We start from the raw sequence: 27,945 nt of genomic DNA, 5'->3' as shown, positions 1-27,945 counted from the left end.
CGGTGCGGGACGCGACCGAGGGAGGAAGGCGACCCACGGGACCCCTTACCGAGCTCGGTACCCGGGTTGCGCGCGGACATGGCGCGGCCGCTCCGGAGCTGCGGCTGGAGGGCGCCCGCCTCGCCTCGGTGCTCCGCGCTTCCTCCTTCCCGTCCGCCCCGCGCCCGCGCTCGCCCCGCCCCCGGCCCCGGCCCCGGCCTTGAACTCAGAGAGGGAAGCCGCCGCACGCTGCTGCCGGGTCTTCGCCGGGAGTTCCACCACTCTCCAGCTCCTCCAGATTCCTGCTTTACAATACATCACATATGGGAGTGCCAGCATTCCAGCCCCTACTGCGCTACAGATGCCAGCATTCCATCCCCTACAGTGCTCCCTGGGTTGTGATGGTGCAAGTACCTAGGGCCCTGCCACCCACGCGGGGGACCTGGATTGGGTTCCCAGCTCTGGCTTTGGCCTGCCAAACCTGAGCTGTTAGGGGCATTTGAGTAGTGAACCAGGGGATAGAAAATTTTTCTGCCTTCCAAATGGTAACAATAAACAATTTGCCAACTGTGCTTTGTTGTGGGAATAGGGATCCCCAAATTACGTTGTGATGGAGAGCCCTGACTGGGTTCAGAAAAAACCCTCGAGCCGTACCTAGTCCAGGTTCTCCTTTTCAACCTTTCCTAACAACCTGGGAACATAAATAAGAAAAGGAGGATTTATTGAAAGACAGATAGTACATGCTAGATGGGAGTACAGAGAACTGCCCCCTAACCAGGCTGAGGTCTTCCTTTTATTAGGGTAGGACCTGGTTGAAGGCCCAAATAACACAGTATTTGGAGTGGGGCTCTAGTGCACGTGGTGGTCTCTGGGAAGGTGTCGTGGCACCTGGTGCCTGCTGTAAGGTGAGGCTTGGCTTCATGAGGAGTGCACGTAGATGACAGAATTTGGGTAGTATACAGGGCTCAGGTGCTGGTAGTCCTTAACTCCTGTCCTTGACTCCCTGCTCTGCTCACATCACCCTCCAGGGAGAGGATGGCTGCTGTGTTCAGTATAATTGGAAGTGTCTTCCTGGTCTGATATGATTTGGTGCTGGGTTAGAGGCTTATTTCAACACTGCTGAAGATGAAAAACATATAACTTTAATATTGTGTTGTCTATGAATAAAAGGGCAAAATAGAGAAGGGATACAGAGGGTTACCCATTGCAGACTTTTAGGGAAGAGTGGGGAAGTAGCAGAAATAGTAAGGAAGAAGGCCTTGAGAGAGAAATGAACCCACTGTGGCGAGAGCAGCACAAGCCAGGGAAAAATGGAAAGCTCACAGAAGGCAGGAAGCAGACATTGTGAAAACCCAGTTTAACGGAAGCCATTACTCAGGAAATAAGGCAGTCTCTTCATATCCTAAAGCCATGGCCTTTCTTACCGGGCACTGGATGGCGAGGACGAGGGTCAGGATTGTCACTGGTGGTTCTTTTTCACAGATGGAATGATTAATTAATGCTTCAGAGAGGTCAAAGTAGGCATAGTAAAGCAATTTTTTACGTAAGTTCCAAGGGATGGACTGGCCAGTCCTGAGGAAACATGGGCCCCTGCAGGGGTACTAAAATGAATTTAAAAGTATATTCCAAGGGGGGATTGGGCCAGTAGAGAAACATGGCACCTTTTCTTCCTGGTTTAGGGCTTTCATCCCAAGTTTGAGGGGCATTGACTGTTGATGTGGCCATGACACTCTTAATTGGCATTTGTGATTGACATCTGGGAGTTGCGTAACTTTGGGCTCTCTGCATGTGGCTGTAAACTAGACTTTCCTGGTTTGGCTGAGCTCCCCATTTACCAGGATAACTTTAACCATAAGCTAAAGTGCAAAGTGAATAGTCTTTGCTGGGTCCTGGTGGAGAGCAGGCTTCCTGGCTCCAGCCAGTCAAGCCTGAATCATCTACCTGACAGAAGTTACGAAGGCAGTGCAACAGACCATGTGAGAAATATTTAGCCCGTCTAAGGTGGCAACTATGGAAATGAAGCAAAAAGCAGATTCAAAACAGCCCACAGGACTCACACATAAACTGGACATGGCAAGTGAGAAGCAAAAAGGAGTTATAAACAAGTGAGGTTGAAAGAAAAACAGGTTTGGTTGAAAAATCAAATTTGTGTTAAGGTAAATAATCTGTGAGGCTTATCATAAAGATTAAGTGGAACAACAAACTATGCCACTAAATTGGTGCTCTGAGGAAGGCTGAATATACCATTTGGGAAATATCAGAAGACAAATGCTACAATATTCTTTTCACCAGAGAAGTAGAAAGGATAGCCCAGATTTGATATCATGAAGGAACTGGCAGGACCTGGCACTGCAGCACAGAAAGTTAAGCCAGCATCCCATAATGGAGTGCCTGTTTGAGTCCCAACTGCTCCACTTTCAATCCAACTAATGGCTCATGTGGCTGGGAAGGCAGTGGAAAATGGCCCAAGCACTCGGGCCTCTGCCACCCATGGGAGGAGATCAGGGTGGAGTTCCTGACTCCTGGCTTCTGCCTAACCTAGATCTTGCTGTTGTGGTCACTTGGAGAGTGAACCAACAGACAGAAGCACTCTCTCATCTTGCCTTTTAAATAAATCTTAAGGAATTTGCAAATACAGGGTAAGATATAAGGAAACCAGGAGTGTGTTCATAGAAGCAAAGAAAATAAGCTGTTTGAAAAATAAAGATTCAATTATTGGATGCTGTGGAATGTTTGTAGGATGAGGAGAGTAAGTCACCACCAGATTGGAAGCATTAGAACTACAATGAGACTTCTGGCAAGTGCAATTTTGCGGGAAGTTGAGCTTTTTGTTAAGTAAATGAATTTTACCATTGCAAAGTGTGGTAGGCAGGCCAATAGTCCCTTTAGTCCCCTGTAAATACCCTACTTTGTATGGAAGAAGAGACTGAGCAGATATGATTAAAGGTCTTGAGCTGCAGAAGATCATTCTGGATTGTCCAGGTGGGTCCAAGCACCCACACACATCCTCCTGGGTGAAAACGGATAGGAAAGTCAGAGTCAGAGACCTCAAGACGCCATGCTGCTGGCTTTGTAGTCAGAGGTGGGAACGTGGAGCCAAGGAATGCAGTTGGCTCCCAGAAGCTGAAAAAGGCAAGGGAAGTCTGTCTCAGCGTCTCCAGGAGAAATGCAGCTCTGCTTAACACCCTTTTGGCTCAGATTCACTTCTGACTTAGGAAGTTTCAAACTGTAAGATAATAAATTTGTTTTAAGCCATTTTGTGGTAATTTGTTACAGTAGCAAAGGAAACCAATAAAGAGTAATATATTTTATAACATAGGTTGGATTTTAGAGTGGGGTTTTTAGAAGTAATGAAGGATAAAATGGGTGGGAGAAAATGGCGTACAGCATCTGAAGAAAGATAGGGGCTGTGGCCTCTAGAAGTCATGCACTGCCATTGGAAAACCGTATTGGGCACCAATATCAGATCCTGAAGAATCACCTGGAGTAATACTCATCCTAGAGACAAGGAAACTACAGCAAACAAACCAGAGACTACAGTACTGTTACATGGTTTTCCATTATCATGTATTATAATCAAAATGTTTGCTTGAATAAAGAAAAACCCACTAAACACTCAAAAAAAAAAAAAAGAGAAAGAGTAATATGTTTTAGACTTTAATGAAAACTACATAAAATAATTGTCAACTTGCGGCAGGCATTTGGCCTCAAGAGATAGGACTGGAGCACTGGATTTGAGTGCTGGCTCCACTCCTGATTCCAGCTTACTGTTAATGTGCATCAAGAGGTAGCAAGCGATGGTTCAGGTAGCAGGGTTCCTTCCACTCACGTGGGAGACTCAGTTCAGGCTCCTGCTTCATCCTGACCCAGCCCTGGTTGTTGCCGGCATTTGGGGAGTGACCCAGTACATAGAAGCTTGCTCTCTGTTGTATCTCTAAAGAAAAATATGTAAATCTTGACTTTAATTTAGAGTACATCAGACTGGGATTTGAGTCTGACCAACTCTTACAACACTGAAAATAAATAATTATTATTGCAGAGCAGAGGATCAGAAATATATCTGACCACATACATACACATATACAGACATATATAATGACCACATAAAACCACCTCCAGGCTAGTGTTGTGATACAGCAGGTTAAGCTACTGCTTTGAATGCCAACATCCTATTCTGGAGTACTGGCTACTCTGCTGCTAATCCAGCTTCCTGCTGATATACCCTGGAGAAGAGCAGAAGATAGCCCAAGTCCTTGTGGAAGACCAGGAAGGAGTTTCAAGCTCCTGGTTTCAGCCTAGGCCAGCCCTGGCTGTTGCAGCCATTTGGGGAATTAACCAGCAGATGAAAGATATCTGTCTCTCCCTCTCTCTCGCTTAGTCATTCAAAAATAAATGTGTTGTTTTTTTGTTTTTTTTTTTTTTAAATAAGGGCCACTCCCCATGAGACCCTATGTGGGTCATCAGCTGGTTCCTCTGAAATACTTCTCCTGGCCCTGTAAGGCTGTCATAGTCTACAGTGCTTTCTTCAGAAAAAACCCTCAAAAGTGAATCTTATATTTTGGTTGGTTCTTTTGCTTTTAAGGAAAGTTATCAAGGGGCATTCATAAGGTCAATCAGGAAAGAAAAAGCAAACTGGCAGAGAAGTTATTCATTGCACAGAAATCTAACTCACTAATAACCCTTCCACATTTTAAAAAATAAATACAAGTTTAAATTACTTGATCCAATTTATTAGAAAGCTGACCAAAAAAGGCTATTATTTGAAAGCAGCCTGTAATTAAAGGATGAGGTAAAATAAATTTTGATAAGACACTGAAGGTTTATAGTTATCCCATTTTCATAAGATCATTTCTGTATACACAGTTACATTAATATGCATTAATGATTACTCAATTTTAGTAGGTTCTTGGGGGGATAGATTTTAGTGATATTTCTACTAGCTTCCTGCTTCTGTTTTTTTTTTTTTTCCTTACAACTTGCATGCATCATTTTGATAAAGTCATTAAAATACAGGTCAAGGTTTCTATCCAGCAATGAAAGGAAGGTAAATTCAACTCCAGCAAAAGACATAAATTTCAAAAATTCAGTACAAGTAACTTAATTTCAAAATTAGGAAACAACATTCACTACAGATTCTTCAAGCAAACTGTCTTTTGCTATGGTTACAATGTAGAAAAATGTTCAGGCTATTTTTAGATATATCTATCAGTTTTTCCCAAAGAAACAAACACTGTTTTGTTTTAGAGACATTTTATTTAGACAACTAAAAACAATTAGATGTTCTGAAGCAAGTACAATGAAAAGAAATCAAACCAGATACTTTATCATGTATTCCCTCTTCTTTGCAAGTAAAGAAAAGGAGAAAAAAAAAGCATTCTGCTTTAAGGGAAAGTCAGAAAAATAGGCCAATATATTTTTCTTTTCCATAATAACATAAACAGCTACAAGAAATCTAATTGTAATAAGAGAAATTGGATGTTGGCTTGCACATATTCATTAAAAAGACAACAGGCTGTTGTATTATAAGAGCATAACTCCACCTGCCTTCGTCAGATACTCCTGAGTTTTCACTTACAGGTAACACCATGTTAGTTGTTCCAAAACTCAAGCTAATTCATATTCCCCATTATTTACTGCTGTGGTTGTCCTAAGCAGAGAGTAACTCTGGGAGGCTGACGCTTTTCTCTGCTTGCTCATTTTAGTCCATAAATTGTATATTATCTGTGGTAAATGCTTCATGCTCAGGCCTTAACTTCAGGAGTTGAAGAATAGATGGAATCTGAATTCTCCGAAGCAATTTCTTCTACAATTAAAAAACATACATTAGTTTAACAAAGAAGCAACTCTAAACTTCTATATAAAAAATAAAGATCTTTTGAAGAATAACTGTGGTGAGGGAGGAGAAAATGAGAACTACACATGCCTTCAATGACTAAACTCATGCCACTGAAAAAACAAGGAAGAACACGTTGATGGTTACAATCATAACTTCCAAGGGTCACAGTTTCTGGACTAAATTTTCAACAACTCTAGCTATCCAATAAACACTGAATTAAAGTCATCTCTTTAAAAGATATGGCTCTCTCCTTTAGTGATTCAAACCTCAATATTTAATACTATTCAAAATCAAAACATTAACCATCTAACATTAAATTTTTACAAAAAAATACTTAATAAAGAAAAATCCCTCGTAAATGCTAAAACTCTTCCCAAGTTCCCCCTTCAATCATCACACCCAGTTTATCATGCCAGCAATCTCAAATCTTCCTTATCATACTTCTAATGTACATCTAATAAACTTACCAAGTTTTATCAATTCTAAAAGTAAAAAGACTCTCCTTCATCTACCTTTTTCTGTTCTCAATGCTGTTCCCCAATTCTAAACCAAGGATTGTTCTTCATCTAGAACATCTAGATCATAGAATAGTTTATGTTTACTCTTGCTTCCACAATTTACTAACTATTATTATTCTTAAAATACAAGGGTTTCTTATTGCACTTGGAATAAAACTCGAGTCTTAATATAGCAAACAAGGCTTTGAATGATCTAGCTTCTCCACCCACACTATGCCCTTGCTTTTTTAATTGGAAACAATGAATTTCTTGTGGTTCCTCCTATGCTGTGCTCCTTTCTGCTTCTGAGCCTTTGTTTCTTTCATGCTGTTAATTTCCCTGCCCTGCTCATACTACCTATGTCACTCATTACCTGAGTCATTCTACTAATCCTCAGGTCCAAGTTTAAATGTTACTTCTCCTAGAAGCTTTCTCTTACTGCCCTTAAAATTGTGGTCACATGTTTAAATACTGTGCTAAAACAGCATCTGTCTCCTAGGTTATACTCTAAGTTCTATAACAACAACATGTCTACACTGTACCTCAGTGCCTACTACTATGTAGCAGATGTTTAAAGACTTAGTTTATAAACAAGTACATGTAAATATGTAACTCTATAAACCTTCCATTATTAAATACTCCTATGTTCATGTTTAGCAGATTTCTTTTTCCAAGGAGTATATAACAAATGAATGACTCTGAAAGTGGTCACTCTAATATTAGAGTTTACCTAGCTCCTCTTCTGCTGTCTCTGGGAAATTGATCTTCGGCTTGGCCAGCTCACCACTGTCTTCTTCTATGGAAAGATAAGCAATGATGATTGATTATGGCAATGATGACTGATGATGTCAATATCTCAAGTAATTTTTAGTCCTTAATAAGCAAGAAGAGTAAGACAAGATTACAACAAGCAATGAGTTACAAAATACAATAGGAACAATTCCTTTTTATATAACTGTGATTCTATAATAGTATGTCTTTTCTCAAAAATTACTTTTACGTTCTTACTGTAGCTGCTCTGGGATCAGTAATCAAGATATTTCCTATTAACATCACATCTACCTTTTTGGCAAGGATCAGTAATACTATTCAGAGATTAGATACATTTACCTATAATTTTTTATATTGTCCACCAGTAAATTTTGAATTAGTGTCATTCTACTCACCAAATGAGCTAGTGTAAAAAATTTAGGAACAAGGGCCAGCACTGTGGCATAGCAGGCTAAGCTTCTGCCTGCAGAGCCAGCATCCCAGATGGGCACTAGTTTGTGTGCCGGCTGCTCCTCTTCTAAACCAGCTCTCTGCTATGGCCTGAGGAATCAGTAGAAGATGGCCTAACTGCTTGGGACTCTGTACCCATGTCGGAGACCCAAGAAGCTCCTGGTTCTTGGCTTCAGATCAGCCGAGGTCCAGCCATTACGGGTATTTGGAGAGTGAACCAGTGGATGGAAGACCTTTCTCTCTGTCTCTCCCTCTCTGTAACTCTCTCAAATAAATAAAATCTTTTAAAATAATTTTGGAACAGAAAGACTGCACAACAAAAAATTTAAATAAACAAAAATACACAGTGGCCAGTTTATAATGATGGACTATTCTGAAACCATTTGATTTAAAATCTATAGAAAACAAAAACATTGAAATAGAATTACTGGTGAAAACTAAAGACAAAATCATTCATAACTCTGAATAAAAATTCTTACCAGGAAGCACACATTTCCAAAGGCCATATGTCTTTCCTACCACAGTTTGCCATAGTCTCAGTGTTCCGTCTTCAGAGCCACTGGCATACAGTTCTCCATCAGGACTAAATCTCACACAGTGAATAGGACCAAAGTGTCCTTTGTAGGATTCTGAAAAAGAACAGAAAGGTAATGAAACACTATTATTTGAGAAATGTAAAATTCTTAAGGCCAATTGTAAAGAAGGTGCCAAATTAAAAATAAGTTCCACCACTAAGAGACACAAGATGCCCACTATTTCTCCCTAAGACTACCCTTTCCCAAATCTAGCACATATTATAGTTTCAGATTATCTCTCTAAAAAAGAAAATAGGGCTTCATATTCCTTTATGGATGAACAGGGAATAAATAAAAATCCCACAAACTGCATAAAAAGTAGACTTAAAGCAACAGTTCACTCTCAACTTCCAAATCCTAAATTCACCACCTACTGACCAGGGAATTAAGTTTATTATGAAAACAGAACCACCAGATGGAGCTCTTTTACACACTTTGCCTCTTAATTTCCTACCAAGCTCTATACATTCCAATAATCATTTTGTCACATATAATGTTGAGATACAGGATCACAACGATCCTTAAATTTTAATCTGTAGAACCCAAAAAGAAATATGTCTTGTTAGTCATACCATGACTTATGAAGCTTTCTCATTTACTTTCTAATGTCTCACCACCTTAGTCATTACAAAAGCTCTACTAGCGGCCGGTGCCGTGGCTCAATAGGCTAATCCTCTGCCTGAGGCGCCAGCAAACCGGGTTCTAGTCCCGGTCGGGGCGCCGGATTCTGTCCCAGTTGCTCCTCTTCCAGGCTAGCTCTCTGCGTGGCCCGGGAGTGCAGTGGAGGATGGCCTAAGTCCTTGGGCCCTGCACTCGCATGGGAGACCAGGAGAAGCACCTGGCTCCTGGCTTCAGATCAGCGCAGCACGCCGGCTGCAGCGGACATTGGAGGGTGAACCAACAGTAAAGGAAGATCTTTTTCTCTGTCTCTCTCTCTCTCACTGTCCACTCTGTCAAAAAAATTAAAAAATAATAATTAAAAAAAACTCTACTAGACCAATGTTCCTGCTCCATGCCGCATCTGCACAACCAGAGAAGAGAAAGCTATGATAACAGAAAGAACATGCGGCTACAGAAAGAGAATGATCTGATATTTACTACCTAAGTCCTCAGATCTCAGGCAAATAATTCATTTCTTTCATCTTGGAAAAGGAATAAAACATGTGATGACAACATTCTAAAACTGGTAAGAACAATGGAAAAGAATCTCTTTTTTAAAGTTCACTGATACTGAACCAATAAAGGATGAACCACAAGCAATTAAAAAAGATACTATATGGGGGCTGGTGCTGTGGCGTGGCAGGTAAAGCCATCGCCTGGAGTGCTGGCATCCCCTGTGGGCGCCAGTTTGAGTCCCAGCTGCTTCTCTTCCAATCCAGCTCTCTACTATGGCCTGGGAAAGTAGTGAAAGATGGCCCAAATCCTTGGGCCCCTGCATCCACCTGGGAGGCCTAGAAGAAGCTCCTGGCTCCTGGCTCTGAACATGCACAGCTCTGGCTGTTGCAGCCATCTGGGGAGTGAACCAGTAGATGGAAGACCCCCGCCTCTCTCTCTGCCTCTGCCTCTCTGTAACCCTGCCTTTCAAATAAATAAATCAATTAAAAAAAAAGAGAGATAGTACATGGTCCATTCACCAGGGTTCCTCATACAACTCAAATCCATCAGCTTTCCCAAAGAAACAAAACATAAAATTTTTTTATTCCTTGTATATATATTACAGCTTTGCTTAGTTCTTTGGGTAGTAAAACAGGACAGCTAGAACCACAGGGTCAAAAAGTAACAGCTTTCATATCAAAAAATGATGAAAATTACATGTACTTTTAGAACTATGAGCAAAACGAGTTGGGAAAGTGATTAATATTATGAGAATCATACATAACTTAGATCAGATAAAGTTAGGATATACACTAAACTCAAATTAGTCCTACATTAAAACTCTCCCTTGTTAAGAACTATTATCATGAAAATGTAGCAAAACTCAGTTGCCAAAAAAAGAATAAAACTCTCCAAGTTAGATTCTTAAAGGCATCCCTGTAAGGTGCTATAGTAACCCTTCTCCACTATTCTGTACACAGGATCTTATGGATTCTGAACTTAGAAAAAAGGAATGGTGGCCAGCTCACTGGGATTATACCCACACCATACTTTGGAAAAAATAAATTTCCCTGTGTCTATTTAATACATAAGTTTGACATAAGATTCCCCCCTCCCCATAAAGCCTGAAAACCACTACACAATATTACAGAACAACAGGATAAGGCTGAATTTCAGCTAAAAGAAAAAGACACCATTAAATTCAGCATATTTTGCTTATAGATCTATAAAAGTTCCTATCCAAAATAGATAAATACTTTTCACTTGTAAACATCAAGGTTTAGTTGGATGAAAAATATGCTTCCAATATGGTATATACATAAATGAAGCATTAATTTTTGGAACTCAGCATTTGATAAAAGGAAAAAGGAGGATAACTTACCTAACTCTTCCCCACTATTATAATCATACTTATAAAGTTTAAAATCTTCACCACCTGCAACAAGAAATTCTTTCTCAGGATGAAGAGATGCAGAATTGATGGTTGCAGGAGCTTCGAAGGATTTAATTGGGTCCAAACTGGAAAAAAATTTAAATAATATTTACAAGTTCTGAATAATGTAAATGATTATAGTTAAACTGTTCCTAAATTCTGACACAAGGACCAATTAAATATTCAAACACAAACAGTGATGTTTAAAAAAAAAAAAATAACTAAATAGGGGCTGGCATTGTGGTAAATGGTTCAGGCTATTGCTTGCAACAGCTTCACAGGCTGAGTCCCAGCTGCTCTGCTTCAGCTTCCTTCGAACACACCCAAGAAGGCATCAGAAGATCTTCCAAGTACTCAGGCTCCTATGGGAAGTGACCCAGATCGAGTTCCTGGCTCTTGACTTCAGGCTGGCCCAGAACTGGTTGCTATAGCCATTTGGGGAATGTGCCAGTCGATGGGAAATCTCTCTGTCATTTTAGACTTTACCTCTCCTCCTCTGCCTTTCAAAAACAAAACAAGAAAAAACCAACCAAAAAAAAGCCTTGATAATGTTATTAGCAAAAAAGGTGCCGAAGGATCCTGTGCCCACCTGGAGTTCATCTCAGGAATACAAAGACATTTCAAGAGGGATACCCACATCTTGAGCAGCAGACGCCATCCTGGAAATGAGTTTCTCTTCTAATTAAAACTGCTCGGAAAATGTTGGGATTTTTGCTTTAAAAAAATTTATTCTGTATTCTATTTTTCTTCAACAGGCACACATTGCTTTTGTAAACAGATAAAGGTTTTACAGTAGGTAATGAATTACTCTAACATAAAGGATTATAGGTATGTTATTCTCAATTGTGAGGGTTTAAGCTTTTGCAACAAGAAAATGCTATAAATATGAACCTGTGAAAAACAGCTGTTTTTATTATCATGTAGTAAAAGAATGACTAAAATTTGAGGCCACAGTTACATATGAAAAAAATCAATGCATAATAACAGCTTCAGCTGAAGAATCAATTACAGTTTGGAGACTGGCTCTTTTTCAGTTCAACCCTGAAAATGATGAAAGGCCTCAAATACACAACATACCATTCAGGCTCCTAAAGTCACTCCTCTGTTCCCATCACCTCATAATATAATGCATGAAAATTAAAGTAGCCATGACTTACTCAGGGTCACTTGTTGGCTCAACTGTTCAATAGGGGGTGGTTGTTGTGGAGCAGGTTAAGCCACAGACTAGGTTACCTTCCCTTATTTCATTTCTGAGTGCCATTTCCAGTCCTGGAATCCCCACTTCCAATCCAGCTTCCTGCTACTGCATCCTAGGAGGCAGCAGGTGATAGCTTAAGTGCCTGGGCCCCTGCTACCCTTGCTGGAGACCCAGATGGAATACTGGACTCCCGGTTTCAACCTACCCCAAGTTTGGTTATTGTGGGTATTTGGGGAGTGAATCAGCAGATGGAAGGAAGACAGATCTCCCTCTCCTCCTCTACCAACCCCATTGTCACTTTCTCACTCTTGCTGTGCCTTAAAGTATATGAAAATAATTGTTTTAAAAAAAAGAAAGTTATGGGCCGGCGCCGCGGTTCACTAGGCTAATCCTCTGCCTTGCGGCGCTGGCACCCCGGGTTCTAGTCCCGGTCTGGGCACCGATCCTGTCCCGGTTGCCCCTCTTCCAGGCCAGCTCTCTGCTGTGGCCAGGGAGTGCAGTGGAGGATGGCCCAAGTGCTTGGGCCCTGCACCCCATGGGAGACCAGGAGAAGCACCTGGCTCCTGCCATCGGATCAGCGCGGTGCACCGGCCACAGCGTGCCTACTGCGGCGGCCATTGGAGGGTGAACCAATGGCAAAAGGAAGACCTTTCTCTCTGTCTCTCTCTCACTGTCCACTCTGCCTGTCAAAAAAAAAAAAAAAAAGACTTAAGTTTTGTGACTAGAAATACAATAAGTGCTCTTGTAAAAATTTTGGAAAATATGATATAATTGAGAATAATTGACTCAAAATCTTATAAGAAGATTCCAAACTACTAATGGCTGTATTTTCTGCCATTTTTTTTTAATTCTTGTGTGTTTTTAAATTAAGGCCATAGTGTAATTTGGCCTTGTTATTTAAAAATATTTTAAGGTATTAAATATCTTGGAAAACAGATTTGCTAGATACATTGCATTGTGAATTACAATAAATTATCAGTGCCCTGTTTTAAGTCTGTAGTGAGTGAGATGCTTATTTCTCAGTGTTTTCCTTAGAATCACATAAGTACTATTATCAGTTCTAAGGGTAGGAATGAGTCTGAAGTTCTTAGTTATATGTGTCACTTATAACTTGTTGATTTCCACAAGGATTATACAACATGAGACCAGCAGTTCTGACATTTTGTCTACAGTGCCATTTGCAGTGCAAAGGTTCACTGAATGGAAGGGAAAAAGAAAGGATTAAAATTGGAGTAAAACAATTCAGAATGTAAAGGAGGTACACACACACATGAATTGATGATAATAGAATGCTGTATCTCAGCCACATCAAACTGTACAACCATATTGTTCTCTTTTGGAGCGATACAACATGCAGTCCTACTGGAGAATGTTGCTCCAAGTTCCATTTTAGGGGCAGAGATTTGCTGACCCATTGAATAACTTTTTTTTTTAAATTTTTTTTTATTTTTTATTTATTTATTTTTTTGACAGGCAGAGTGGACAGTGAGAGAGAGACAGAGAGAAAGGTCTTCCTTTGCCGTTGGTTCACCCTCCAATGGCCGGCGCACCGTGCTGATCCAATGGCAGGAGCCAGGTGCTTCTCCTGGTCTCCCTTGCGGGTACAGGGCCCAAGTACTTGGGCCATCCTCCACTGCACTCCCTGGCCACAGCAGAGAGCTGGCCTGGAAGAGGGGCAACCGGGACAGAATCCGGCGCCCCAACCAGAACTAGAACCTGGTGTGCCGGCACCGCAAGGCGGAGGATTAGCCTAGTGAGCCGTGGCTCTGGCTAAGTCTTCTTTTTTTTAAAGATTTATTTTATTTATTTGAAAGACAGAGTTAGAGGGAGGGGCAGAGAGGGAAAGGAAGGGAGGGAGGGAGGGAGAGAAATCTTCCATCTAGTTTACTCCCCAAATGTCCACAACAGCTGGGGTTGAGCCTCCAAGTTTCCCACACAGGGGCCCAAGGACTTGGGCCATCTTCTGCTGGTTTCCCAGGCACATCAGCAGGGAGCTGGACTGAAGTGGAGCAACTGGGAATAGAATTGGTGTCCATATGGGATGTTGGTGTCCCAGGCAGTGGCTTAACCTGTTATGCCACAATGCTGGCCCCGTTTTTTAAAAAGAGGTCCGTATATACTCGGGAATATGAAAAAAACGTATTATTTCTCTATTCAAGATAACCCTAGTTTTATACAATAAACATTAATTATAAACATCAATCCAATGGTTCTTTTAAGAAAAACAATTTTAACATTTAATTTTACCAATAATTGATATAAACACCTGGAATTTGATTAACTCCTCTGATTAAAGTATACCAAATTCTCATAAAAACACATTATGGCCCTTATCACCCAAAACAGAAAATGGAGGTATTTCCTGGACTTACCTTACTGCACTATGAAAAGCAATAGATCGTCCGTAAGTTATAACCAAGATCTCTCCTTCAGGAATATACTCCATACTACTAACAGACATATTAAAATTTAGAGATTTCACTTCTGTCATAGTAGCATGATCCCAAAGGCTGCGAAAAGAAAAGATGAAAATATGGCAATATTTACTCATTTAATTTACTCATTTAAGAAAACTTACAATGGACTATGATCATGCACAAAATTGTCATGGGGTTAAAATGAGTGTTGGTGAACTCTTCTAAGCTACACTTGTGACTCTTGTGATTCGTAAACTACTTCAAAATACAAGTCATTGATTAAAACCACAACAGTAGTAGTTGAGTAAATATAAAGGACACTTATGCAGGTCAGAAAATTGGATTTTTGAAAGCTTCAGTTTTAATTATATCTGTAGATAAACCAAGGAAATAATAATCACAATTGTGGTAAAGCTACAGTCATTTCAAGTCCTAAATTACAGACACAGATAATTTTGTGTTCCTACACAATGGGAAATTGGGAGCTTGTTGGGGAAATCAACCTTACTAGCAAACAACTTAGCAAAATTATGTCATTAAAACACATAAATCCTCATATCATCAATTTCAGCACTGCTGTAAACAGTGGTTCTTATATTGTTGTAGTGACTCATGGCAGCTCTCTTTCCAAAAAACATGTGTCAGTACCCAATATTTTGCATAAAATTTCAGTAGTTCCATGGACCACCCCCCACACCCTTTAGCTAACCTGTCCCACAGACCTAGATTAAGAACTCCTGCTAATAAAGGTGTCAATAGTCTTAATTCAGGTTCTTCTGAATTCTGCTCTGGCTATGCAATGGTAAATGGATGGCTCCACATAAATGTGATCTATGCGCATTTTAAAGTTCAGACCATTTTTCCTACATAATAGTTAAAAATAATACTTAAAAACTGTTTTTTTTCAAACTTCAAATTATCAAAGAAAAATTACCTACCGAACAGTTTTATCATCAGCTGAAAGGATCTGTTTATCCTCACTGCACCATAAAGCCTTTTTAATACCAGATGTGTGACCACTGATTTCTTTAGGTTCTTATGAAGAAAAAATTTTAAATGTCTGTTAATATTGAATTTTTTAAACCAACAAGTTACATAGGTAATAAGAAACAGAAACACATTTTATGTTAGACTGCAACTTTTCTAAGTGCAGCCCAAAATAATAATTCAGTTTTTCTATACTAGTTCCTTACAAACAAAAATTTATCTGTACAACAAAGAATCCAAGAACAATGATGCTTGCTTTATTGCATTTGAGTAAATCAATAATAACTCTTTCTTGGCTAATTTTCTGCACAACTAGTAATGCTAAAAAAACAACACACTGTACCATAATGAAATAATAACTAGTATGAATAATGTGGCATAGTTTAAGAACATGGGCCCAGGAATTAGAAAACCAGAGCTAATCCTAGTGCTGTCATTAACCCTGTCACTTGCATCCAGACATTGTTGGTAGAAATTAAGAAGAAAAAAAAGACATTGGGGATAGGAGAAATGGGGAAAAAAAAAAACAGCACAGCAATTTCCAGAAACGCTTTTATATTGAGAGGAAAGCAGTTTTTAAAAAAAAAAAAAAAAAAAAAGGAACCCATCTCTGTAGGAGAATTTCCCTTCAAAACATTTCAAAAAATCCTCATTATCTCTAGGCAAAGGCAGCTACTGGAAGCAATGCCATTCAACAGTACTTTGACTTTGGGCATGTTACCTGTTTGAAACTGCATTTCTTCATCTGTAAACTGGGCTACAAAAGTTAGTGCACCTCAGAGTTTGGGAGGCTCAGATAAAAATAAACCTCTGAGGCACTTTACATGGGTGTCACACAGCAAAACTTGTTAATTGCTACCATTTCCACTGCTAGAATGTGGAAGAGCAACTCAAAGAGAACCTCGGGAAAGGTAAACGAGGATGAAAAACACCCACCCAAACCCTGAACTACCTTGCTGCAGCACATAGCTTCACTGATTAAATGAGGTTGGAGAACTCTGCTTTGTTTTGGCATAGAGGTATCAAAAAAGAAAGCAGAGCAAAACTCCTAGGTGCCAATGAATACAGAAATCTACAAATGTCTCACCCTAGAAATGCTTTTATAAATCAGTTCCCTCGAGCAAATAACTGCTTACTTTCCAATGTAGCTTTGAGGTACTAAAAAAAATGTAATAGGTAGCAATTACTACATAATAAGTGAAATAAAATTTGGTTTATCATGTTTTGGTAGCTTTTAAACTATACTTGTATTTACAGCTAGGAAATCATTACAACACTACAAAAATGGAGGTAACTATCTCAACTGTGTAAGAGGAAATGCCTACAACTTCTGTACAATGACAGTTCATAGAAGAAATGACAGCTCCCGCCACCAAAATGTTAAAAATGTATATGCCTAGGTATACATCAAGGCTTCTTAATGAAATTTAAAACCAAATGGCAAATTAGGATGCAATAAAGAACCTTCAAAAACCAGTAAGTTCTCTTTTTCTCCATCTGTCTCTGTAATTCTGCCTTTCAAATTAAATAAACAAATCTTAAACTAATACAAATTTTAATAAAAGGCCTAATATTGTGGTACAGGCGTTAAGCCGTGGCCTGCAACACCAGCATATCATAGGGGAACTGGGCTGCTCCCCTTATGAACCAGCTCCCTGCTACTGTGTCTGGAAAAGCAGAAGATGATTCAAGTATCTGGGTCCCTGCATGTGGGACTCTGAGATGGAGCTATGGACTCCTGGCTTCAGTGCTCACTGCTCACTTGGGGAGTGAACCAGCAGATGGAAATCTCTGTCTCTTCTTCCCACTGTCACCCTACATTTCAAATTAATATTTAAAAAAAAAAAAAAAAAGACTATCTGCATAGGAAAAGAAACCTGGGATGATATGAAACCAAAGCTAAAGGTATTAAAAGTGTTGAATACTAGATGATGGATTACGTTTTAATTTTCTTTCTTACGACTAGCTTCCAAATTTTAGTACTTTTTTAATCAAAGTTATTTACATTAAAAGGAAATAAAACTATAAACCCATACATTAATTATGCTTACCTGCTTCAGGTTTGTTCAAATCATATATGCGTAACAGTTTATCCTGTCCACCAGTTAACAAATAATTACTATCCTGAAAAGACAAATAAAATGTTAACAGATGATCCATTTAAGAATATTTCTCTCAAACTTCCTCAATACCGAATAAAATCCAAGTATAGCTCACAGACATCACAAAGACATGCAACACACAAGCAATTACTTCTGAGAGAACACTATAGAACAGTTGCCCTTCTCTTAACTGTCAAACCCCTTAAGCTTCACAGTACAAATGGGTTACACTATCAACTTCCATCTGAATCTGCCCTAACCCCATCCCCTCCCTCCTAAGTAGCACTTTTATGATTTCAAATGAACTTTTCCTTGTAAAAGTAGTTAGAAAGGGGTATTTGGGCTCTTTAGGCATTTGTTCCCTATTGTTTGAGGAGTGATACCAGAGTTTCAAGGGATCTTTAAAGCGAAACAGGATTAACAACAAAAACAAAAATTAAGTCTGTACAGCTTCAAACAGGAACCAATATACACAAATCGTCCACCAAAATCAATTAATAAAATATAAAATCATTATCCTACTATATAGTAGTAGCAACTTAGCTACATAAAATTCAAGGGCCAGTGCTGTAATCTAGTAGATTAATCTATGGCCTGTGATGCTGCAATCCCATTTGGGAGTGTCAGAGTCCTGGCTGCTCCACTTCCAATTCAGCTTCCTGCTAATGCACCTGGGAAAGCAGCAGATAATAGCCCATGTGCTTAGGCTCCAGATATCCACGTGAGAGACACAAGTGGAGTGTCAGACTCCTAGTTTTGGCCTGGCCCAGCCAGCCATTATGGCCATTTGGTAAGTCAACCAGTGAATAGAAGATTTGTCACTCTGCCTTTCAAATACATAAATAAATAAATCTCTTAAAAGTAAATAAAATAAATTTCATTTTGGATACCTGTGTGAAATCCACAGTCTTGACAATGTGTTTATGAGCCAGGGTCATCAATTCATCTCCTGAGACAGCATCCCATACTTTTCTGAAAGTAAAAAGAAATAGAATTAAAAGGATAAACACTATTCAATATATTAATAACTAAAAGCACAAACATAATAATTTTGACAACTAGTAAATAAATTACATATATGAAATTTCATAAGCTCATTATAAATCTCCTTTGCCTCTAATATCCCTCATTATTAAACTTCGTTTGAGGGCCGGCGCCATGGCTTAACAGGATAATCCGCCTTGCGGCGAGTCACACCAGGTTCTAGTCCCGGTCGGGGCGCCGGATTCTGTCCCGGTTGCCCCTCTTCCAGGCCAGCTCTCTGCTATGGCCCGGGAAGGCAGTGGAGGATGGCCCAAGTCCTTGGGCCCTGCACCTGCATGGGAGACCAGGAGAAGCACCTGGCTCCTGGCTTTGGATCGGTGTGGTGCGCCAGCCGCGGTGGCCATTGGAGGGTGAACCAACGGCAAAAAGGAAGACCTTTCTCTCTCTCTCTCTCACTATCCACTCTGCCTGTCAAAAAAAAAAAAAAAAAAACTTCGTTTGATAAAATATTTAAATGTGTAAAAAGCTTCTCCCCAGAAGTCTTATAACCAACATTTTTTTGACAGTGAAAAGGATTTAAAGAATTTACATAAATAAGATTCATGAACCAACCCACTCTTACTTTTGCCTACAGCCATACACTATCCCTTTCAGCGAGGTCACAAAATATTTTAGGTAATTTTTAATTTTATAATGCAACTTTTTTCTCTATTTCTTACTCACATGCACATGAAACAAAAAGAAGTTCTTAAACTTTACAAGAGAATGAAAGAGCTTGAAACAAGTTTAAAAAAATCTAAATGGGGCCGGCACTGTGTCGCAGTTGGTTAACGCCCTGGCCCAAAGCACCGGCATCCCATATGGACCTGGCTGCTCCACTTCCTATCCAGCTCTCTGCTATGGCCTGGGAAAGCAGTAGAAGATGGCCCAAATCCTTGGGCCCCTGCACCGGCATGGGAGACCTGGAAGAAGCTCCTGGCTCCTGGCTTCAGATAGCTGCAGCTCCAGCCGTTGTGGCAAGCTGGGGAGTGAACCAGTGGATGGAAGACCTCGCTTTCTCTCTCTGCCTCTCTGTGTAACTCTGACTTTCAAATAAATAAATCTTAAAAAAAAAAAAATCTAAATCAAGATAGTGGAGAAAATATTTTCTTCATCTTGTCCAAAGCTGACCTTTAAATTTTCAAATGCCTATGCAATTAACTTCCCTTAAAGTATCACTTTTGATTACATCTTGCTAAATTGAGTTTTTATTTATTTATTTTTATTTTATTTTATTTATTATTATTTTGACAGGCAAAGTGGATAGTGAGAGAGAGAGAGACAGAGAGAAAGGTCTTCCTTTTTGCCGTTGGTTCACCCTCCAATGGCCGCTGTGGCCGGCGCATCGCGCTGATCCGAAGCCAGGAGCCAGGTGCTTCTCCTGGTCTCCCATGGGGTGCAGGGCCCAAGCACTTGGGCCATCCTCCACTGCACTCCTGGGCCATAGCAGAGAGCTGGCCTGGAAGAGGGGCAACCGGGATAAAATCCAGCGCCCCAACCGGGACTAGAACCCAGTGTGCCGGTGCTGCAAGGTGGAGGATTAGCCTGTTAAGCCACGGAGCCGGCACTAAATTGAGGTTTTTAATCTCTGAATTATATGCTTTCCCTGATCCACCCCACCTCAATTTATGTTGGTGCTTGCAATCATACATACATATATGTTTTCACATACGTTATGGGAGTTACAATTGAATGATACTACTTTATAAAAGTACTTCAAGACATTTCCTAAATAAAGATGTTTAAAGAAGAGGTTAGTGAAAAAATAAGAAAATTTTTAATGGAGGGAAAAGAACTGTTAAAGAGTAAAGAAATTATGCTTTGGGGCCACCACTGTGGCATGGTAGGTTAAGCCTCCACCGGCAGTGCCTGCATCCCATATGGGTGCTGGTTCAAGTTCTGGCTGCTCCTCTTCCAATCCAGCTCTCTGCTAATGGCCTTGGAAAGCAGTGGAAGATGGCCCAAGTGGGAAAGTGGCTTCGGATTGGCCCAGTTCCAGCCATTACAGCCATTTGGGGAGTGAACCAGCAGATGGAAGACCTCACTCTCTCCCTCTCAAATAAATAAATCCTAAAAAAAATGATTCACAGAAATTTCTTTATAAGTGACATTTATGTTCACAAAATAGTGGGATTGAGAATGGTATTGTGGCACAGGGAGTTAAATCACCTCCTGTAACACTGGCATCCCACAGGGGAACTGGTTCATGTCCCAGCTGCTCCACTTCCAATCCAGCTCCCTACTAATGTATCTGGGAAAGCAGTGGAAGGTGGCCCAAGTGCTTGGGCCTCTGCCACTCATATGGCAGACCCAGAAGAAGTTCTTGGCTCCTGGTTTTGGTCTGGCCTAGCCCTGGCAATTGTAGCCATTTGGAGAATGAACCTGCAGATGAAAGATCTTGCTCTCCTGTCTCTTACTCTAACTCTGCTCTTCAAATAAAGAAATACATCTCAAATCTTTGTGGGCAGTGAAACAGTAAAGGATAAAAACCAGCAGAAAAAATTAACGTTATGTTTTCTAGTGTTCACTAAAACATAAGACAGATATATCAGCAGGAATAAATACTGACGATACACTAGTGATCCTTACACATACTCTGGCCATGAACTGCTGAGTATGGTCTGAGAAAACAGTATTCATTCTAAGTAATACTGCTACTAAATTCCCAAGGATTCATTTAGCTTTGCACATGAAATCTGCTTTACTCTCTTCCCACTCCAATTCCAACTTTCTGGCCCCAAACTATTTTTCCAGCCCTATTTTGTGTCTTATTTCTCTGAATCATGTCATGCCAGACTATAAACCATTTTCCCAACAAGCCACGTATTTTCTTCCAAGCTCCCACATCCTGGATCACACTGTTCTCTTAAGTCTGTATTTAATATTCTCACTATCAAAGATTGGCTTATTTCAAATGCTATCTCTTCATTAAGCTTTTAGCCTCACCTACAATGCTGAACCATTATTACCCTTCTGTTCTTCCTCAAAACTCAGTTTACATTAATTACTGTATTTTTTATTACAGGAAACTGGTTCCATGGCTGTGACAGGCGTTCACAAGAATTAAGATGACAGAAACATCAAACATAAAGGATGTGTCAAATGTACCACAAATTTCTATCCCAGTTATTCACATGGGTCCCAAGAGAACATTGGGTAATGTCCTTTGAAATACTTATTTCAAATATATTAAACAATCACCCCAAAACCCTTATTAACTGTAAAGGAGAAAAAACTGGCATGACAAAAAAATATGAACCAGAGAACTAATGTATCCATGGTCTTTTTTTATTATCTAGAAACACTACGAAAACAGAAGCGCAGTATTTTTTGACACAGCACATTCTGATGATCACCTGTACTAACTCTGGCATATTTCCAATACTCATCGTAAGAGTCCTACAAAGAGTTCAGAGTCTTAAGAATCTGAAATAATACAAATGTTTTCCAATGTATTATCCAAACTCTAGGCAAGAAAACTGACATATACTAGCTGGCTGCAGAGCTCAACTGAGGACAGTGAGACACCATTAACAGTATCTTTTCATCAGCCTATCCTGCAGCTTTGACTTTTCACACAACTCATCTGTTTCTCACATAGAGTCAGGGTTAGTCAATGCTGCCTGTTCCATACTTTTCACAACCTGAGACTAGGCTCAACCATTAGTCTCAAAAGAGGGGCTTGCTTAATGTATTTAAGCTTTGACAAAACAATTAAGCTATCTTAGGAGGAAGAAAGACAGCATAAGTACTTTAAAATGTTGACCAAGTCATAAAGAAGGACACAATGCTATCTTTGATTTATCCAGAGCCTTATTCAGGGCACAGTTAGATTTTTCAATTGGCTTTTATAAGAAAAACCCTACACTTTAATTACAGCCATAGTCCATCTTTGGTTGCTATTAAAAAAAAAAAAATACTTGAGGCCAGGTAATCTATGAAAAGATGAGGTTTGTTTGGTTCATTGTTTTGCAAGTCTAAGAGTGTGGCACCAGCACCTGCTTGGCTTCTGGTGAGGGTTTTGTGCTGTGTCACATCACGGTAAAGCAGCAGAAATAAGAGATGTGTGCGTAAGAAACACATGTGCAAGACACAGCAAGGAGAGGAGTCACACTTGCTCTGTGGCAGCCCACTCTCCTGAGAACTAATCCACTCCCACAAAAAACAATCCATTCTTGAGAGAGTGGTGCTCCTATGACCTTATTACCTCTTGAAGGTCGCCAACATGTCATTGGTGTTCAAATCCCAACATGAGATCTGGCCTAACTCCAGATCTACTTAAGTACTATGGGGTAGAGCTCAGAATCTTCTATGCTTTAGTGAGTACAAAAGCATCTCATATGGGCACTGGTTCCAGCTCCTCCACTTCAAATCCAGATCCCTGCTAATGGCCTGGGTAAACAGAAGATGAACCAAATGCTTGGGCCCCTGCACCCACATGGAAGACACAGATGAAGCTCCTGGCTCCTGGTTTTGGCCAGGCTTGGCCCTGGCCGTTGCCACCATCTGAAGAGTGAACCAGAAGATGGAAGATCTCTCTTTCTCACTCTTTCAAAATAAATAAATAGCTCTTAAAAAAAATTTTTAACAGACCCATAGATCTGTTCCACTGAATATAGCTTCTCTAACAAAATTCACCTCTAGATGACCATGGCATAAGTTTTTAAGTAACATAATAATGGGGGGAAAATAATTTTCCTAAAAATGATTTATATTAACTATGACTCATCAAGTAAATTGGGTGAGACACTCTTGAGCTCATAGCAAGCTCCATGCAACATTAAAAGGGGAGATACACACTCTTGAACACACACTATCACATCTCAGAGACAAGAAAAATAAAGGTAAATGTCAACTACCTCATACTATCATTACACACATACTACTACGTGACAGGGATACAATGAAGACAGATATCTCTGTTCCAACAACCTTGCTGACTGCAGTCTCATTTTACAGATTAAAAACTGGGTGAGGTTTAGGAAATATTTCCTCATCAAACTAGAAAAACATAGCACAATTAGCACATAAACTTGGGCCCAACTCATGTCTATGGTTACCACATTCTTGCACTCAAGAATGGCACATTAAGCCTTAATCAAGAAAACAAAAATCTTCCTTCTTGGCATTTAAATTTACTCAAGGTTTCAAATGGTTTCATGACTTTGGTATAGTATGGGAGGTAATCTTGCCAGTGACAGCTATCATTGTTACTTTACATATGTAATCCATAGCTTTTATTCGATATCAAGTATTTGAAACATACTAACTTATTTAATAGTCACAACCAATGTAATGACATATCATTACGATTTTAATGTTTACAAATGAGGAAACCGAAAGAAAAAGAGAGATTAAATAAAGTGCCCTAGAGTTAAAGACTTTAAACAATTGAGCCAGGGGGTGGCCATCTGGTGTTAGCAGTTAAGGCATCTGCATCCCACATCAGAGTATCTGGTCCCAGCCCTGACTCTGCTTCTGATCCAGCTTCCTATTAATGCACACTCTGGAAAGATGGTGATGCCTCAGGTGCTTGGGTCCCTGCCACACACTCTGGAGACCCAGATTGAGTTCTGGACTCCTGGCTTCAGCTTGTCCCAGCCTCAGCTATTGTGGGCATTTAGGGAGTGAACCAGTGATGGGAAATCTGCCTCTCAAATAAAACAAATTTTTTAAAAATGATAGAACTAGTATTTAATCATAGGCCATGGGTCTTCAAAATTTATGCTCTGAATACTACTTGTAGATATAGACACTATGACCCAAAAATGTTAAGTACAAAACAATACCAGCAGCCTGCTCTCAAGCATGAAATTTTGTTTGCATGCTCTACGAGTGACCCAAATAAAGATAACTGTTCCTCTGGCATCAAGATAAAGATCTGAACTACTTTCAAGACTCTGTTAAGCATTTACAGTAATACATTTTTTCCACAGCGTTCTGTGTTGCTATTTCAAAGTAACTATCCTAGCAACAGTAATTTCTTCCTAGTGTCCTTTTCCTCCTTATTCTTCTTTCCCCTAAGGCTTGTAATACAATTTGCTCAAGTGTACAATGTAAGAGATGACCCAGATTTTGCAAAAAAACAAGAATTCTTCCTAATAACTTTTGCACTGTTCTCTTAAGAATCAGAATAAGACTATCAAGCAAGAGGTGACAAAGCAATCTGCTAACATAATTAACATTGCTAGGGCCAGATAACAACAGAATTGAGGTTAATTTTAGAAACATACTTGAAGCAGGCATTCAACCTGGCAGTTAAGATACTGCTTGGGACATCCACAATCCCATATCAAAGTGCCTGGGTTCTAGCTCCAGCTCTAGATCCCAATTATAATTTCTTGCTAATGCACTCAGGTAGGTATGTCCATAACTTGTGTTGTTTAATGCTAATATATGCAGTGTCTATATTTATAGTAATTATAATTCATTTTAAAATATCATTATATTAACTATTGATCTATTTCTACCAAACTGGAATCTAATTACCATAGTGAAATTTCTGAAATCTGCTCACCAAATTACCTGTAACCTAGAGTTGTGTATGTTAATCCAATTTTCTACATTCATTATAAAATCATCAAAAGCCTTTCCCAATGACAATATGTCTAATGAATTAAGTGAACAAAGTCTGGAATAACTGAAGATAAACCCATGAAAATCACACATAAGTGTCTGACAGGCAAAATCAAGATCTGTTAATTCATTTATCCTTCTACTTTACAAAGTTTTCTCAGCTTATTTATCTGACAAATATAAGGTAATGAATAAGTCAATGATAACAAAAATAAACCACACAGCCTCTGAGAAAAATATAAGATACAGGAACTCCACGGTAAGTTTACCACATCTGAAATCACTTTTACTACTACTTTCACCTCCCCAAATTGTCAAGAGTATTTTGTCATATTATACTTAGTATGCATGCTGACCAGTAACTTTTGACCGGAAAACTACTTACACAGAAGAACTTACATCAAACCAAGCAGCTTTTTAGTGTTCTGCACCATTACAACAGGATAGAACACACTAGAGCCTTACAATGGTTACACCTAATGACATAATAACAATCTAATTCATTACAGGCACATACACACACCAAAAAGTCCCTACAAGCATATATTAGTTTTTCTTAATTGACTTTCGTCATCTCAAATTTACTCATGTAATATTACTACCTGATAAAATTTTTTCCATCGGTTACAATGTATGAATTTCAAAAAGTACAATCAATGTATCTACAACCATGACACATGCCCAAAAATAGAAAAAGGGCTGCTGCAAGTCAGTTCAATAACAAATGCAAAACCAAAAGCTGGCACAGCTAAGGTGTGCTCTGGCATCAGTCTGTTTAACATTGCTAGACTTTAGGGTTTATGGTTTTTGGTGTACAGTGCAGAAAATGCTGCTGAGGAACCAGGATGAAGCCTGGTTCAGCAACTCCTACTTATGCTTGAGGGCAGTGGTTGTAAGGTTTCAAATTACCAAAATAAACATTAGGAAAGGAAACGCAACTTATGACAAGGACCCCATCTCCAGATTGCCTAAGCAAGAATTTCTCCAATATCTGAGTATTTTAAAAACTCTTCAATTATTCTAATGTACATCCATTGTCAAGAACAACTAAAATGGTAAATGGAAGACAAGCAGGTCATTAGGTAGGTAAGTAACATGATGAATTTTGCTTTCAGGAAGATGATGGGCAGCAATAATGGAATACTGAAGAGGGAAGAGACAGGTGATGGGGAGTTAATCCTGAACCAAGGCAATGAAAGATACATAGAGAAACATTGTATTCAGGGGACAGTCTGCCGGTAGAATCAGAAAAGACCATAACCTGGATATAAGAAAACATCAAGAATGATTTAGATTTCAACCACAAAAAACTTAGGAAATAAGGAGCAGGGACACAACAGGTTTTAAATCTAAAGCCAATTTAACAAAAACTGAGAATGAAATAAAATGCTGGGGCTTTCCACACACGCTATCACTAGGCAGCACGTATAGAGCAACATTTGAAAAGGAGATCACCAGTACTCATTATCTGGAATACTTGCTAATAATGAAGATTGCGGGGTCACAATCAAGACTTCAGGAATAAATCACTTACGCCTCTGTGCACTGAGAACCACTAAAGACAAAGTAGCACACAGGACCCGGAGGTATCTTGAGGACGTCAAACATCATGTGTTCTACATGGCTGCCAGGTGACTGGCACAACCTTAGGAATAACTGAGGCTGAGGTTTTCAACTACTTCACAACACAACCCACAGGAATCCAGGCTTAGCCAAGTAGCTTTGGCTACTCACGCTGTGAAATCCGCAGCTGCTGTTGCTGCTTTGGTGGCATCCTTGTTCAATGTTGCACCCCAAACAGCACCTTTGTGACCCAGAAATGTTCCAATCCAGTCTCCTGTATCTCCTTGGCGTAGCATAGGTTTGCCATCTGGAAAACATTTTAGAAGACACGTGATTTACAAGTTCAGATTACTCCAACACCAAGTGATGACGCTGAACAGCCAAATAGAACGCTGTTTCTGTTGTCTAACTACTGCCTACTCACTGGGGTCACTATGAAACATCCAGAAATAAATTAATCGAAAGAGCTAAACCGGTAGTCCCCCTGGTTAGCATGTGTGATTTGGTGGGGATACCGAAACAGAGGGGAAGGCTTAATTTTGGCCGAACTAGTTAAACTTCAGCTTTCCACTTGAAAAATGCAACTGATACAACAAAGGGATATCCAATGAGATCACGAGGCAGAATGTCTCTGTAAGCGAGGGCTGGCCTCCTTTCTCCTGCCCCTAAATCCTTGGAAGGTATTGACTGCGTTGTTGTCCGAAGGCTGCAGGCAAGTGCAGACCCAAATAAAAATGAGAAGAGGCTGTGGATGAGGGTAATAGCCTCGTCCGACGCGTTGGAAACGAGGCCTAGGTTCCAGCTGCGGATTGATCCCCTAAGTCCACTCCTTTCCCGCATAGACCAGTGTCGGGCCTTAACATCCTTTGGCTCTGGGGCGTGCGGGCCCCACGCCCTCTCGTCCTGACCTAGCCCCTCAGGGCCACGCATCCGCGACCTCGCTCACCTTTGCAAGCGCTGATTAAGAAATACCCATAAGGCGTAATGCCACTGAAAGCCAAATCGACCACAGGCCGCGTGTGGCCCGAGCAGGTGAGCGGCGTCTGCCTCATTGCCATGGCGGCGGCGAACTCAGCGACGCGGCTGGCGAGCAGAGGGTCGTCGTCTTCTCCGGCCTCGGCTGCAGCGCCTCTGGCTCCGCTAGGCCCCTCGCCCTGACACTGAGACTGGGCCGGGAAAGAGCAAAAGGAGGCCAATCCGGCGGCACCGAGGTCAGGAGGGGGTTAGGGAGGGGTCAGGGAGTCCGCGACAGGCGACCGACGGCCGCTAAGGGAGGGAAAGGGAGGGAGGGAGGAGAGCAGGGGAGGGGAAGAACCGGAGAACCGGCCCAGCCACGATCCGCACCGTCCACACCGTATCGGCAGGAAGTGACGATGCAAATGACGCAGAGCATCCGCCGGATGTGACGACACGCCGGGAAGGCGGGTTCGCCTGGCCGACTGAA

General features: G+C 40.4%; 2 protein-coding genes across 3 annotated transcripts in view; both read right to left on the bottom strand.

The window, feature by feature from the left end:
* DERA (deoxyribose-phosphate aldolase) overlaps positions 1-159 on the bottom strand; it is a 123,160-nt gene extending 123,001 nt beyond the window's left edge. For both annotated transcript variants that reach the window (XM_062194887.1, XM_062194889.1), the window contains exon 1: positions 50-159. In XM_062194887.1, coding sequence (XP_062050871.1) covers positions 50-80 — 31 coding nt within the window. In that variant the 5' untranslated portion in view covers positions 81-159. The remainder of the gene's footprint in view (positions 1-49) is intronic.
* Positions 160-4,749: 4,590 nt separating this feature from the next.
* Positions 4,750-27,887, bottom strand: STRAP (serine/threonine kinase receptor associated protein). The gene is made up of 10 exons (XM_062194886.1): positions 27,448-27,887; positions 26,673-26,808; positions 18,230-18,311; positions 17,289-17,361; positions 15,189-15,285; positions 14,206-14,343; positions 10,585-10,721; positions 8,013-8,162; positions 7,043-7,108; positions 4,750-5,782 (listed from the first exon to the last, which is right to left on the bottom strand). Exons 1-10 carry the CDS (start codon positions 27,557-27,559, stop codon positions 5,721-5,723), a joined length of 1,053 nt encoding a protein of 350 aa, XP_062050870.1. The 5' UTR covers positions 27,560-27,887; the 3' UTR covers positions 4,750-5,720.
* Between the last annotated feature and the right edge of the window lie 58 nt (positions 27,888-27,945).

This window comes from Lepus europaeus, chromosome 6 (assembly GCF_033115175.1).
Source record: "Lepus europaeus isolate LE1 chromosome 6, mLepTim1.pri, whole genome shotgun sequence".
NCBI lineage: Eukaryota > Metazoa > Chordata > Mammalia > Lagomorpha > Leporidae > Lepus > Lepus europaeus.
The sequence above is the reverse complement of the archived record's forward strand: the minus strand, read 5'-3'. Positions and strand labels throughout refer to the sequence as shown.

Bases quoted from the DNA above. Each gene is read 5' to 3' on its own strand.
- STRAP (XM_062194886.1), bottom strand. From the start codon at position 27,559: ATGGCAATGAGGCAGACGCCGCTCACCTGCTCGGGCCACACGCGGCCT. The intron at 10,722-14,205 runs GTAAGTCCAGGA...ATTTTTTTCCAG, and splicing joins GCTTTTCATAGTGCAGTAAG to TTTGGACCCAATTAAATCCT. The intron at 7,109-8,012 runs GTAAGAATTTTT...ATCTTTCCATAG, and splicing joins TTGGAAATGTGTGCTTCCTG to AAGAAGACAGTGGTGAGCTG.